At 59.3% G+C, this 15,399-nt stretch overlaps 1 protein-coding gene across 1 annotated transcript; it reads right to left on the reverse strand.

Annotated features, from left to right (window-relative positions):
- Positions 1-234: 234 nt before the first annotated feature.
- Positions 235-14,788, reverse strand: DDX55 (DEAD-box helicase 55). Its single transcript, XM_037051921.1, has 14 exons — positions 14,636-14,788; positions 12,094-12,144; positions 11,922-12,008; positions 11,039-11,130; positions 10,891-10,953; positions 8,652-8,801; positions 7,901-8,090; positions 5,610-5,692; positions 3,912-4,043; positions 2,968-3,060; positions 1,991-2,105; positions 1,427-1,595; positions 853-1,142; positions 235-653 (listed from the first exon to the last, which is right to left on the reverse strand). The coding sequence occupies exons 1-14, from the start codon at positions 14,741-14,743 to the stop codon at positions 474-476; spliced, it is 1,803 nt and encodes a 600-aa protein (XP_036907816.1). The 5' UTR covers positions 14,744-14,788; the 3' UTR covers positions 235-473.
- Between the last annotated feature and the right edge of the window lie 611 nt (positions 14,789-15,399).

A 15,399-nucleotide genomic window follows, 5' to 3' on the forward strand; every position in this document is an offset into this window, starting at 1 on the left:
CACACTCAGGACACCCTGCATTAGGAGGAGATACACTTCATTCGACAGCAGGCCTAACAGTGCTCTGTGCCGGACCCTGACTTGCTCCCTCAGGTTGTCACCCGCTCCTCAATTAGAGCCCCAGGAGCCGTTGTCAGAAAAGGAGGACCCTGGCCGTGCCAGACACGCGGAGGCCAGGTGCCTGAAGTCAAGTGCACTGCAGTGTCTGTATGTTAGAAACAAGGACAAAATAAGCCCAGAAAAAGAAGCTCTGTAATTACAGGCGACCCGTCAAAATAAATATTGATGTCTAATATTTACACTCATTTTTACATCTTCTGCTGGACTTCACAGCCAGCGGGTTTTAGTAAAACATGAGGTGAAAGCCCCACCCTCCCCAGGCTAAAATGACGGTGCTCGGCACTTCCAGCAGGTCGGCTGGGGCTGTGGCCAAGGCGATGCCAGCACATGCCGTCTGGCACGCAGTCCCGGAATCAGCGGTCCTCCTCCACGTCCGAAGTCCCCAGGTCTGCTACCGTCTGGATCGGCCTTTTGGCCCCAGTCAGCACCCCCTTCTCAAACTCCTCCTCCGTGATCTTGCCCTTCTTCAGCTTCTTGAGGAGCCTCGTGTCACTGAGAAGCTCTTCCATGTCCTCGTCGTCCACATCCGAACCCTGGGTGCACACACGGCAACACACCCTGACTTCCCAGCCACAGGGTCTGCGGGGCCCCAGCAACCTCCCACCAGGGACACAGCGCGTTCCCCAGTCCCCACAGGGACACGCGAACCTGCGAGCCCCTGCACAGCCACTAGAGGGTGCCGGGTCCGAGGGGGTGTGCACCTGGGTGGGTGTCCAAAACCGAGAGCCTCACCTCTCCCCTTCTCCTTTTCGCGCTCCTCCTCCGCTTTTCCTTTCTGGCCTTCTGCTTCGACCACGCCTTGTTTTTCATGAATTTTCTCCTCCCTCCATTTTCTGTTTTCCCTTTTCTCTGCTGCTCCAGCAGTTTCTGCCTCTGCTTTTCTCTGACCTTGTCTTTAAACGGGATCGTGTCTGTGTCGACGTCCACAGGCACGAAGTCGGGGAACTGCCTTCCTCTCAGCTCCGGCATCCTGGGCATCTTCAGCAGGGCGAAGCCTCGGGCGAGCGCGGCGAAGTCCAGATCTGGGGGCCGAGTTGGCACAGTGAGCGCACCCAGGGTGGGGTCCCAGCAAGACGGCTCTCTGACCAAATGCCCTCCTGGATTCCTTGTGGTGGGCATTAAAACAACTGTGTTCTTACTACCGAGGAACACTCGGCAGCGAGTTCCCTGTCTACTCACACCCGGGACTTCCTGTCGAATGTTTAGAGCAGAGGAACCCCAACAGGGCCCGACATTCTGCAAGGCAAGCGCTTCGTGCCGCAACCCCTGCTCCCGACGGGGGTGCCAGCGCACGGGCCGGGCTTACCCTTCAGCCTGAAGATGAGGTTGCACTCATGTTTCGCGTAAGCCTGGACGTGCGACACGAACGCCCGGACGCCCTTCTCAAAGACGGCCCTGTCGGCCAGAGCCATGGCCCTGAGCGCGGGGAGGAGGTCCGCTGTGTCCTTCTGCGGCGCCATCTCCTGCAGGGGACACTGCACAGAGACCACGCTCAGTCCCCTCCCCACGGCCCTCCCAGAGCCCCAGCCTGAAAAACCAAAGGCAGAGACGGGTTCGTCTGAACCCCCATCACAGGCCCCGAGCAGCCCAAGTGGTTTGCTTAGTCCAAAAGTAAATTTCTAAAATTCTACAGAAAATCTTAAAACCAGGCTTTACATAACAATCCTGACTCCTGGTTGGGAAATGGGCATATCAAGTCCGCATTCCCACGAGCGTCCACCAGTGACAGTCAGTCCCACAGTGACGTCACTGGCGTGACCGGCCCTGGGAGGCTGCCACGCCCAGCCTGAGTTCCAGACCCCTTGCGGGAAAAGGACTCTGCCCACCGCCCTGCCCCGGGCACCCTGTGTGGCAAGCGCAGGCAGCTTACTTTCTGGTTGATGGCAAGGAAGCTGACGTAGGATTCTTCCATGGGAAGGAGGAGCACCAGCGCGCTGCCCCCGTGGCCGATGCGGGCCGTGCGGCCACAGCGATGCACGAAGGCACTGTGGACACAGGGTGGGGACACGAGCACCACGTGAAGGTGGCTGAGCAGCACAGGCCCGGGGCTGCCTGTCCGCAGCTCAGTCCCCGCTCTGCCACCGACCGGTGTTGGGACAGGAGAGCTGGCGAGGAAACAGGCTGCGAACCAGCTGCGATTCCGTAACACGCTCGCTTTAAACTGGTGCTTCCCTGACGGCACGGGCAGGACACGGTCCCAGTAGAAACTCTGGGAAACCGTGAAAGCATCACAAAGAAAACTGCCCTGACCGGTGTGCTCCAGTCAGCTGGACAACATCCCATAGAGGGGTCCCAGGTCCAATTCCCGGTCAGGGCACATGCCTCAGGTGCAGGTTTGGTCCCCAGTTGGGGCACGTGTGCGACCCGGCCGACCGACGTTTCTCCCTCGCATCCACGCCTCTCCCTTTCTCCCGCCCTTCCCTTCTCTCTAAAATCAGTAAGCATGTCCCCGGAAGATAATTTAAAAGAAAAAAGAAAGGTGACCCGTAGACTTTCTACCAAGAAGTGCCCCTTAGTATCACTCGGGAGCTGACAGCCACAGGCCCTTCTGACGTTTGGGAGCTTTTATCACGGACGCTCCGGGAGAGTCCCTGAAGTCTGCACACGCAGGGAGCTGCGCTGGCGCCCTCCAAACGTTCCAGCACGTGCGTTTGTGCGAGAACGGCGGGAGTGTTTGGGAGTGCCTGTAACGGCTGCAGAACAGGCGTCACCGCTCTCACGGAGGGGACCCACCCACCCGCCTACTTTTGCCGTCTGTGACCGTGTCTGGCGGTCACTTTGCCTCTCCCCCTGGAGATCACATTTCCAGGCCAAACCCCCAGACGGGGACGTCCTGTCACACGGTACCTTGCGCTGCTGGGAGGGTCGTACTGCAGCACCCAGTTCACCTCGGGGATGTCTATTCCTCGGGCCATCACGTCAGTGCACACTAAAATCCCGCTGGGAAGGGGGAAACGCCGTCACGGGGTGGGGGCCACACCTCTGTCCCCACCCAGCAGGCACCACCCAGCTCAGCAGTGAGAGCAGTGACCGGAGCTCTCCCTGAAGCAAATGCTTAGCAAGAACGTTTTCGTTTGTTCTCCCCCGAGACCCCCCAGGGCTTCAGAATGCCCAGGAAACACAGGACATGGGGAGGGGGCAGAAAGGGCCTCCAAGTTTTGTTCTCCCACTTGAAGAGAGACTGCCGAGGGCCTGGCCCTTTCCAGCCATTTAACAAAGCAAGTGAAATGCTCTGTCCCTGACTGAGGTGTGGCAGTCAGTTTCACCGCTTCACTCAAACATGCTTTTAGCCGCATGTCATTGGTTTGGCTCAAATAAACTTACAAAAATTCTCTCTAAAAAAAAAGAAAAAGGCAAGCAGACAAGGATCATTCTGTGCACAAACAGAATCAAGTCACGGTCCCTGAGAGACACACCGCCCCCAGAGTCACCGCTCGACAACCTGCAGGCTGGGTGGAATGCCCTGCTCCACGCCCCGTTCGCTCCGCGCCAGGCAGTTACAAAACCCCAGCGGCCAGGCCCTGGGAAGCCGGACCTGGACTCCACGACACACAGGTGCCTGCTCTCGTGGGGCCCGCAACCTCGCAGGGGGTGGACAGGTAGCTAAGGCAGTCAGAAGCGGGATGAGGCCAAGGCAGAGGGACGGGCGGGGCAGGCCCACAGAGGAGACTCGGGCGGGCACAGGGGAGCAGGGCTCCAGCAGGGAGACCCCCCACCCTCGAAGCCAGGAGGCGGACGGGCGCGCAGAAGCGGGCGGCGGCTGGAGGCGCTCCATCTCCGCGAGGCCTCACCTCTGCAGTTTGCGGAAGCCCGTGAAGATCTTGTTGCGCTTGTACTTCATCTTCCCGTGGATGCACATGATCTCCACGCCCCGCACCAGCGCCTCCAGAGCCCTCCCATAGTACTCCACGCAGGCGCAGGTGCTGCGAGAGCAACGGGGGGCTCAGTTGCTGGCCAAGCCCACAGCGCTGCGATGGCCAGTCCTCCGGGGGAAGGCAAAGCGGCCGTGAGGACCCACAACCGGGCTCTGAATCCCAAAACCCTGCTGCCAACCAAACGCCTCACACTTGGCTTAGGGCCCCGAGGACACACTGCCGCTGTCTGGAACGACTCGGCAAGGGGGAACCTGGCCCCACGATGCGAAGGAAGTATCTTTCATAACAAAAACAATGACACATTAAAAAGAGTTTCTGAAGATTTCCAAACACGCCGGCTCCTCCTCCACAGAGCAGCCCCTCGCCCTGACTGGGACCCTCGGGGCTCAGAGGTTGCCCAAGCCAGGCCCGGCCGGTCCTCTCCCAGATGTCTGGTCTGGGCTTCGGGCCACCGCAGACATTGCAGGAGGATCCCCTCCGTCTCCCAGTGGCCGGCTGACTGACTTCCTCTTTGAGTCTGTGGGCTCCCAAGCCACACCCCTCAGAAAGTTCACCCCGAGCCCCCTTTCATCTGGAAGGACACCAAGAGGACCTCACGCCCTTTCACAGAGCAGGGAACTAGGGGCGGAGCCCGACCTCTGTCTGACACCTTCTCCAGGCTGCACGGTCCCAGCCCAGGCCGACTCCTGTCTCTGGAACACCTCCGTCTAAGACACTTGTGCTAAGTGACGGCCACACTGTTCCCACCACAGGTCCCTTCAGGATGTGGTAAAGCAGTTGGGGCCTGAAAGCCCCGCTGGGGCCTGACATCAATTCAGGGGCTTGGGACCAGAACTGAAAACACCAGACTGCTCCCCACCCACCCCCTCGAGTCAGGTGCAGTCTTGTGACACCTTTGCTGCATGCATGTGCATGTGTGCACACACGTGTGCACCAGGTTGTATCCTTAACTGTGGGTCGGTGGGGCTAGTGCACGCTACTGGTGGGATGGCTGATGGAAAGCAGCTTCTCCAAAACACACCTCCGCAGGTCGGTCTGCAGGGGGCGCCAGGAGAGCGCGCACAGCTGCCCCCAGCTGCGTCCTGACAACTGCATAAACCCCTCGGTGGCAACATGGGCCTGGCTGATCCGACACCGCGATCTGCTGGCCCCCTCACCTTCTGCACCACAGAGGCGGGCACAGCGGCGGTCCCTCTCTGCACCTGTCCACAGCGAGGGCCGCAGGTGACCACCTTTGACCCACAGCATCAAAGTGGAGGCGGTCGGGGAGCAGGGAATTCCGAGAAAGCTTTCCGCTCCCCTGATGGAAAGGGACGGATGCAGCTAACACTGCCTCCCTCCGTGGGCCTTTCCTCCTTCATCAGCTCTCAGGCAGGGAGGACAAGGCTGTGACAGTGACCACCTTGAAACTACGAGAAGACTGACATACAGAAAGGAGAGGCCAAGACAACTGCAGAAATGCTGACCCTGATGTCCGAGACGTGAGCAATGTCAGGACCCGCCTACCGCGGGACTCCAGACCCCACCCCCGGGACCACGCCTGCGCGTTCTGGGTGTGGCTGCGCCCACACGCCCCGCCCCGCCCCGCCCCGCCCCAGGGCCCGGCAGCATTACCTGAAGAAGACCAGGTGCTTTTCCCGCTTACGATTGCGAAGAAAATGTACCAGCTGGTTGAATTTCTCATCTGCCTTACAAACCTGCAACATAAAAAGGAAAACTGATAAAGAGAAAACTTACTGACAGTAATAGCGTCTGTAGCAATTTTCCGTTTCGGCCTTAATTTTAAGGACTCCCTCCGATGGCCTGCACGCATAGGGCACGTGCGTCGGAACGTCCGTCGGGCCACCCAGCTCAGCGAAGACTTCCGACGTGCTGCTGACACAGGCGTCACAGCGTCCCCAGGACTGGACCCCAAGACCCACACTAGGTAAGTGCTCCCGGGAGACACTGGTGCAGAGCCAAGTTCAGAGTCGCTGCCCCTGAACGGTGGTTTGCACAAAGGAACGCACACCGTCACTGAAAGGCCTCCGAGGAGACAGAGTCTCCCTTAGTGATGCGTCCCCTGCTCCACTCAGACCCTAAACTGGGGACATCTGACGCCACCTGAGCGAGTCCCCCCAACTTTTACCAAAACCGCAGTCTCACTGTGGCATTTCTCCTCACAAACTCAGATGCCCCCAAACGCAGCCACAGCGACATAGAAGCTCCCAGCTATCAGCACCCCTACGGACTGCACATGTGCACAGCCCAAACGCCTTTGCCTGCACTAACAACCTCCCCGCACAGCAACGCCACTGTGCGGGCGCTCCCTGAGCCCCTTCCGCAGGCAATGAGCCATCAGGAACTCGAGTTCAATCAGCAGGGGACAACAAAGGCAAGACATATCCCCCACAGCCAACTACTACACTGTGCACCAGCCCCTCCCCACTCTGCCAGCCCAGCCCAGGGCAGGAGTCCTGGGCGGAGACGGAGACGGCGCCCCCATCAGTTGGGCCTGCGTGATCTCGACCATGCTCTCCAGGGGCTGGCGCCACTGGCAGTGTCTGACCTGCAAACGTGTCCCACCCCCAGAAGCTGACACGAGGGATGGCACCCACGCACCCTGACAGCCCACTGCCACAGCCACGCTGCTCTGGACACCAGCCCCCCTCTCTGTGAACGGGAGCCCTGCTCACGAGCTGAGGCGCCCTTCTGGGCTGAAAGGCCTGTCTCCTGGTGGATGTAGATGAGCCTTGTCAAGCAGCGGGCCCAGGACATCCCAGCGAGGGGAGAAAAGGGCAGGGGGGTGTCCTCGTGACCAAGCAATCACATTTCCAAAAGCCCTCCCACTGCCTGGGGAGGAGCCGGCACCTGGGAGGTACAGCCGCAGATCAGATGTTCCCAGCCGCAGATGAGATGAACGTTTAAGTCACAAAGCAGCATCGTTTAAGTCACAAAGCAGCATCGCACTGCCCCCCAGCTGCCTCCTGCTATCATTTGATTGACAAGCTGGTGGCCAGGGCCCCGCCTGCATGTAATAAAGACCTTTGACCACTTGGGGGCAGGCGGTGCACACACCGGCTTCAGAGACATGCTCAACACACACTTCACACAGGTACTCCCTCGTTAACGTGCTCACGCCTCAGCAGGCGTGCCCACCCGCATCTGTCCTGCTCACTATGCCCAGATGCCTTTTAAAATAACCAGGGGCGGGTACCATGTTGCAGATGTCCTCTCCTAGAGAAATGCAGGCTACGCCCCAGAACACCCACCATTGGTTTCTGCTTGTTTGCACTGACTACAGAAAATTAACATGTGTCAGTGAGAACACCACCAGCCCCACTGACAGACGTACACACAGGGAAAGTTGAGAAAATTAAGGAATCATATTTCAAGGAGGCAAAAACACAAAAATTACCAAACTGCTAACCCTGTTCTTACAGTCGACCGTTTAGAAGGAAAGGCAGACCCCCGTCCCTGCAACACTTCCAGCAGCTCCCTGTCGTCATGACCCAGAGCCTACGAAGAAGCGCCCAGAGCTCTCCGAGAACAAAATGAGGCCTGGGGGTCACACAGACGGGTCAGTAAGTGATACGCGGGTGACGGCGGCACATCTGGGGCTCACGCAAGGTCGGCGCTTCTCTGGTTTTCCCATCACCCTCAACTCAGTAAAATGAAAGAAACGGTTCCCTGAAAACTCCGATAAATCCTCACGTATCTCAGTTTTTAAAGAAAAAAGGACAGACAGAACTAAGCTTTCTGAAAGCAGTTCAATTAAAACAACAATTAAGTTTCTTCAGGAAAACTGCTTTAGCGTGGAACTCGAGTCAGACCTTCCGCGGCCCCCGGGGCCGCAGCTGCAGGCACACGCAGCGCGCACGTGTGACGCGATGGCCCTGAGCAAGCCTCGAGGACCCGGTGCTCACCATGTAGTGGTTCTGCAGGCGGGAGGGCGTCTTCTGGGAGCTGCCGGCCGCGGCGCCCTTCTCCTTCACGGCGATGCGCACGGGGTTCCGCAGGCCCGCTCGCACCAGGCTCTCCACCTCCTGCGTCTGCGTGGCGGAGAACAGCCCCGTCCGCCTCTGCTTTGGCAAGAACTCCAGGATGGTGTTTATGCTATTTAAAAAAAAAGAGGGTGCAAACTGAGCCCCAACTTACCGCCATAACCAGCACGCACCGAGCGCTGACCGAGATGGGCCTGAGGACGACGGAGGGGGAGCCTGTCACAGTGTCCGCGGCAGGTCTCACTGAGCGGCGAGCGGGGGTGACGCTCATCGCCTCCTCGCCCCACGGTTCTCCACACACGCGTGTGACTGCGCGTGCACAACTGGGGCCGGCCAGAGAGGACGGTGGGACTGAGACCCAGAACTTCCTGAGACTGCAGACCACTGAACCGCACACTTTGGACGGTGAACCGTATGATGAAGGAGTGGGACCCCAACAGAGGCGCTGACTAAAGCGCACACACACGGACCGTGAAGGCGGCCAGGACAGAGAATGCATCTTAGGAGGAAGCACCGCATGCACATTGCGGGCTAGAGCCTGAGGGCGCGAACCACCCCGTGATTCGAAACCCCAGGCGGCTGCTCCAGGCCGTGAGCCAGGCGCCGACGACATCGTTTCGCTCCCCTCTCACGTCCAGTGCCACCCAGAGCCGATCGCGTCCAAAGCCCGTACCTGGCCTCAAACCCCATGTCCAGAAGCCTGTCTGCCTCATCCAGCACCAGGACATCCAGGGACTTCACGCAGCCGGCCAGATCCAGGCCCTCAGCCTTCCTTCGGAACATGTCCTCCAAGCGGCCTGGTGTCGCCACAATGATGTTCCCACTGGAAGAAGCGAAGCATTTACCACACCCTCCAACCTTGGGGGTACCAAACACCAAGTTCGTATCTGCCTCCCCCCAAATGCCACCTAGGTCCCAGTGGGAAGGAAGGAGGCCCACCGGTGGGAGCAGTACGCCCCTGGGGGACACAGATCTGGTTCCGGGCTGAGACCCAGGGCAGGGACAGCAAACTCCGGCCATCGGCTGAACCTGGCCACGCCCCTCCTGTTTCAGTGACATTCTATGGGCAGAACCCCCACCCCTTCACACACTTGTGGTCTCCAGTGACTTCCACACAACAGTTGAGCTGACAGTCGTGACACAGGCCGAGGCCCACGAAGCCACAACAATCCCCATCTGGTCCCCCCAGGGCCTGCGGACCCGACCAGGACCAGACTCTCCAACCCAGTGGCCCCAGGGAGCTCGCCCACAAAATAAGCAGGTGAACAGAGATGGAGACGCCCTCCTGTAAGGGTCGCGGGCTGGCAGGCCAAATGTGGGCCCCACAAACTGGCTAGCCCGCCAGAAGTTTTGTTAAGGCATTAAATAGTTTAAATAATCTACAGGTAACACAAAAAAAAACAGAATTCCCTATTCGTTTTAAATAGTCAAACTCTAGCCCTGGCTGGCGTGGCTCAGTAGACTGAGCACCGGCCTGCGAACCAAAGGGTCGCCCAGTTCGATTCCCAGTCAGGGCACAGGCCTGGGTTGTAAGTCAGGTCCCCAGTTGGGGACACGTGAGAAGCAACCCCATGTGGATGTTTCTCTCCCTCTCTGTCTCCCTCCCTTCTCCTCTTTAAAAAATTTTTTAAAAAAAAAAACTTAAAAAAATAAATAAATATTCAAACTCTGCGAATGAGGCAGGGTCCCCTACCTCCCCCCTCCCCGGTAGTAGGAGTATTTATTCAGGCAGCCCCTGAGCCAGCACCCCCAACCCCACCCAGGCCCCTCCCACATGCACACTGCGTTCTGGTCCTGGCAGGCCCTGGACCTTGTGACCCCGGTGGAAGGCAGCTCACGTCAGAGCTGGAATATGGTGAGCGCTCAATGACAGAGACCTCTCTTGATGAGAGTCACTAACAAATGGGGCCTGAGACCTATCGCTGCTCAGTATGAACCTCAGTCATCCTGGGACCGAACAATATCCAAAGGGCGGACGGCCCCCTGGGGCGAGAACACGCCTGCCACCTATGTGCGAGGCACCTGCGGCGCTCTGGGCACCATGCCGGGCTCTGTAGGTGAAAGGTGGCAAGGCCAACACCCTCCCCCAACACCCTTCCTGCTTAAGCCTGCAGGAGGCTCGGGGAGTCAGGCCACTGCAGCGGCGGGGGGCCTCGCAGGCCCGGTGCTGACTTTAGCATCATCCCTCAGGGCTGGCAGGGGCCACCAGAGTTTCCATAGGAGACAGGGTCAGGCTCACACTAACAAGGCCACTCTGGTTGCCACGTGGAGAGTGGGTTATAAAAGGCAAGAGCAGATGGTCAGAGGAGAGCTCCTGCAGGACCCAGGAGAAAAAGCAGAGGGAGAGGGGGCAGGGGGAGAAAAGGTGGTGGGTCAGGTGTGCTCAGAGAGAAGGTGCAAAGGACCTGGTGATGGGTAACCATGGGGGACTGGCGGGGACCCTGAGGGGTCAAGGCTGACTCCAGACTCCAGGAGCACATGGGTAGAGAGAGGGACGGGGGGCTGCAGGTGACGTGAAAGGCCCATTTGAGACGCGTCTGCAGCAGCTGTGAGCTGCCGGCAGAGATGCCAGGCAGGCGAGTGGGTATCTGAGGGTCCGAGGCTCTGGACGGGGCCAGAGACCACCTGGGATGTGTGAGACACTAGAGAGCTCAGACCGAGGACAGCAAGGGCCCTGAGCCTCCCACAGTCACTGGGGAGGCATGACCTCCCTGCCTGCAGGGGTGAGGCTCACGGGAGGGCAAGTCCCTGAGGGCCGGAAGGGAGGAGCCGGAAGTGCAGGGGGAGGCTGGTATGGAGGGAGAGCCTCTCTGGGGAGGGGCGGTTCTGGTCAGGCCGAGACCTCGCGTCAGCTGTTCCGGGGTTCAGTGCCAAGGGCAAGCAGAGAGACGAGCAGCAGCAAGCAGACTTACCCACGCTCCTTAAACCTCGCAACATCCTCTCCAGGGTTCCTGCCCCCGATCCAGAGAATCTGGCTACAACGAAACGCAGGTCCTTGAGTGGGCCAGGAGCACCGCGGCCCACAGCCCACGGCCCACAGGGACCCTGCGTCCCCTTTACCTGAGCTGCGGGAAGGGCTCCGTGAAATGCGACAGCACCTCATCGATCTGGACAGCCAGCTCCCGAGTGGGTGTGACGATTATGGCTCCAACCTGTGCACGTGGGGGGAAGGGACACGGTGAACAGGCCACGGGGCCTGCAAGCACAGCACACACACCCTGGACCCGCGACCTCACTTCCTGGGCTCGCCCAGCAGCGTCTGGCCACCGAGCACATCTGCTACTTTTGAGTCACAGTCAGTCCTCGTTACCACGGCAGCCCTGCCCTGCGATGTGCCAGGAACCCAGAGTCAGCGACGACAGAGCCAGAGCTCCTGGGGGAACCTGGGGGGGGGGCGTTCCTGCAGGCCTCTGGTCACATTTTCACAACCAATCACTAGAGCAGCTCAGTTTATGTTTCTGTTCAAAGACGCCCATTTAATACGTGTTGTCAATTCACTAACACTGAACTCGGCCACCAGCGCCGTCGCTCACCCCTGAATGGAGCGTCTCCACCACACCTTTCCCCAGTGATGGCTCGTCACAGCTGCCCTGCACTCAGGGACGCCGGGCTGCGCTTCAGCACTACGCCTGGGGCCACTGAAACAGTGACGTCACCGATAAAAATGCAGACACCGCAGCAGTAAGCAGGCTGCGAAAAGGACTGTTTCCCGTCTGAGGGCTGAAACGGGAAAGCAGGGCCACCTGCTCGAACCACGCCAGGCACGGGGGCGGCGAAGCAGGAGCTCGGTGCGCACTGGCTTTGGGAGCTGCAAACACGTCCACGGGAGGCCACCCCACAGGCACCGCAACCGTGAATAACGAGAACAGACTGCACTTCTATTCGTTTTTAAGGCTGTGAACTCTCCGATGACACCGAAAACAAAGCACGTGGCCGTCCTCACCTGCCTCCTCTTCAGCTTCTCCTCCCGTCGCAGGAGAATCTCCACGATGGGGATGACGAAGGCGAGGGTCTTCCCGCTGCCGGTGACCTGAGGCGGGAGGGGTTTGGGTCGGCCTTCCTCACAGCTCACTGTGGGGAGGCAGGGGGACAGGCTGCAGGGACGAGGCACTCACCGCCTCCGCCGCGACGTCTTTGTTTTTCAGGAACAGAGGGATGGTGGCGGACTGCAGAGAGATGGCAAAGCACAGGTCAGAGAAGGCCATGTCCGCACAGATAACGCCAGAGCCCTAGGAACGTAAGGTACGGGGCGGCCCTGGTGGCCCCACCCCAGAGCGGGCACTGAGCTGAGTCACCGCGAGGCACGGTGGCAACAGTGTCTGCCCCGACGTGGGCAGGGCCGGAATCCAAAATCTGGTCCCATGCCACCCACTTGTCCTCTGGGGACCAGAAGGGTTTGCAGACACTGAGTTTTAAGGTCCCTTCCAGCTCCGGCAGCAGAGGGTAAAGACTGCACTCGGAACACTAAACGAGCCCCCGGGGGTGACACGAAGCCCGGCCCTTTGGTTCCACCTTCCTGAAACATGGGGCCGGAAATGAGCGCGGGGAACAGACCTTCTGAAGCCAAACATCAGGCAGACCCCGTGCCTGGCTTCAGAGGCGCCCCTCCAGTCCCCGCTCCTTGCTCCCCAAGGCTAAGTGCACCCCATCACAGCACATCAGACCTCTCTAACCAGTCCCTACGCTCCAGCGACATTTGACCTGGAGACGTTTGGGCTGTCAAACCCAGTGATGGTGGGCGCTCATGGTGTGGAGAAGCACCAGAGGCCAGGGCACTGTTGAATGGCCTGTGATGCACAGGACAGCCGGCAGTGAAGAGACAACCAGTCCACACGTCAATGGTGCAGGGACCGAGGGACTGCCCACCGCAGACCCCTGCGGTCCAATGAGTATGTGAGCCACAGACGTGATTCTAAAACCTTAGTTCCCACACTAAGAAAAGTACAAAGGAAGAGGTGGAATGAATTTTAACATTTTATTTAACCCACTACATGTGAACTACTACCACAATGATGCATAATCAATATTTTAGAAATTAATGAGGCCGCTTCCATTCTTCTTATCATATGAAGTTTCCCCCCAAAATGTGCAATTCACACCTAGAGCACCTCGCCATCCGGACCCACCCGCTCCAAGTGTGCAAGAGCCACGTGTGCCTAGTGACAACTGCAGTGGACGACCCAGACTTCAACCCACAGCCCTGACGGCAGAGGTGGGAGACCCCATTGGCACTACAGTCCCAAGCGTGGCACACAGCACCCCAAGTTTTATCTCCAGCACTGCCTGTTTTGCCCCATCTTTCCTGGGGGTCACTCGAACACCTCAACGCAGTAGTTCAAAACAGAGCCCTCCTGAATCTCCCTCCAAAGCATGTTACCCGCCCCCAGTCTTCGTCTTGAAATGTACCCTCTGCCCAGACACCAGGACACAAACCTCAGGGTCGCTCTAGGCTCCTGCCTCCTGCAACCCCTCCATCTAGTCCCTCAGCAACCCTATAGCTAACTCGAACCTGACTTCTCAATAGCTGCTGCTTCCACCCTAGGCCAAGCCACCACCATCTCCCAGGGACACTGGCCCCCTGACTGGCCTCCTCCCTTCTCCTTTCACCCTTTAAAGTCCATTTCCTTCCCTAAGGTCACACCTCTGCCCCAGTGCACTGCTTTCCCTGTAAGATGGCTTCCCACTGCCTTTAGAATAAAATTCCAACTTCCTACAAGACCCTCCACCACACGGACCCTGGCCTCCTCTCTGTCCCTCCAAGCCCATTTCCCACCCCAGGGCATTTGCACTGGCTTTTCTCTCCGCTGGAACCCTGCCCAGTCACCCCACAGCCAGCTCCTTCTCCATCATTCAGGTATCTACTCAATGACACCTCCTCAGAGGGGCCTTCCCTGACACCCTCTCCTGGGCCTTTCTGGTCACTGCCGTCCCATCAGTCTGTTTTACTTCCTTCATAATACTTAGCAGCAGCTGGCAACCCCATTCCTTTACTCCTTGCTCTCTCTTCCGCATTAAAAAATAAAACTCATGAGTGGGGACCAACCTGGCACAATCGCCAGATCTTAGATAAGGGTACCTGATAGGTCCTCAATAAATTTCTTAAATAAATGAGTAAGCTGGGCCAGAACAGGTCACTTGGCCCACACAATAGTTAACAGTAACATCTGCCGGTAACATTCATCGAGCTAGCTCCCATTACGTGCCTACATTGTCTCATGGAATCCCCCAGCAACCCCACGCGGCCGGCAAGGTCATTTTCGTCATTTCACAGAGAAGGGAAATGAAGCCCAGGGAGACTTAAGTCTCCTGCCCGACGTCCGGCCCTGGAGGAGCAGGGGCAGGCACTCAGGTCCAGGCGCCGGCAAGCAGAAGCGGATGGGGCGTGAAGACGCGGCGCAGGTGTGCCGCCGCCCGCCGCCCCAGCCAGCCAGAGTATCGAGCCCGCTCGGCATCCCCCCCACCCCACCCCAGAGTCCGCGCCGCCGGAAGACGCGACAGCAGGCCCGGCTGGAAGAGTGAGAACTCCAGGGCGTGGGTCGCAACGCTGACACCGCTCAGCCGCGTTCCGTTCGGCGGGAGCCCGGCGCCCCTGAGCCGGCCTTTTCCCGCCAGGCCCCTGCGCGCGGAGGACCCGCCTCCCCGGGTCGCGCCAGGTACCTGCACCGGCGTCATGTACGGGAACCCCAGCTTCCGGAGCACACCTAAAACCCGGGGATGCAGCGACACCGGCAGCGATTCCCAGGATCCCTCCGTCACATGCTCCATAGCGCGCCGTCGCCACTCGGACGACTTAGGAACTGCGCCGGCGAGCACTTCCGCTTCCGGTCTCCGACGCGGCCGCCCGGGAACCATGCTCTAGCCACAGAGTTCCGAAGCGCGGGAAAGGTACCCTCTCGCACCTGAGTGGAAAGCCGAATTTGAGAGAGTGAAAGCCGGCGGCGGGGGCCCGGTGGGAGTGGTGCCACCCGCGCTGCGCGGCCACACGGGCTCGGGGCACCTCTCCACAACGAGCGGGCATTTCGGCGGGAGGGATTCCGCCCGTCTCTCTCACTTTCTCTGCCAATTGGAGGCAGATGGCAGCACGGTACCGCGCCGGCCAAAGGGGGGCTGCGAGGAGTGTACAGAAACGGACCCCAGACCCGGAGCCCCAGGTTAACAGTAATACAAGATAGGGTTGATGGAGGGGATCCAAAGTCTGGCACATAATAAATGTTGGTTCACTCCTGAGAAAGTTATGGTCTTGTTTAGGGCTCTCCGTTCACCAGCGGCGTGGGCCATCCGGTTGTCCACGCGCATGTACTGAGCAAGTTTTGCTGATCCCTTTGTGCGCTGGGCTCCGTGGGCACGGCCCTCCCCGGCTGTGTGCCTGCGCCCCCTCCCCGCCCCCTCCACTGCGTAGGCATCTCGGCGATGCCTTCCTT

The sequence above is a fragment of the Sturnira hondurensis genome, unplaced genomic scaffold (genome assembly GCF_014824575.4).
Source record: "Sturnira hondurensis isolate 20B ecotype Veracruz unplaced genomic scaffold, ASM1482457v3 Scaffold0007406, whole genome shotgun sequence".
In the NCBI taxonomy this organism is placed as follows: Eukaryota; Metazoa; Chordata; class Mammalia; order Chiroptera; family Phyllostomidae; genus Sturnira; species Sturnira hondurensis.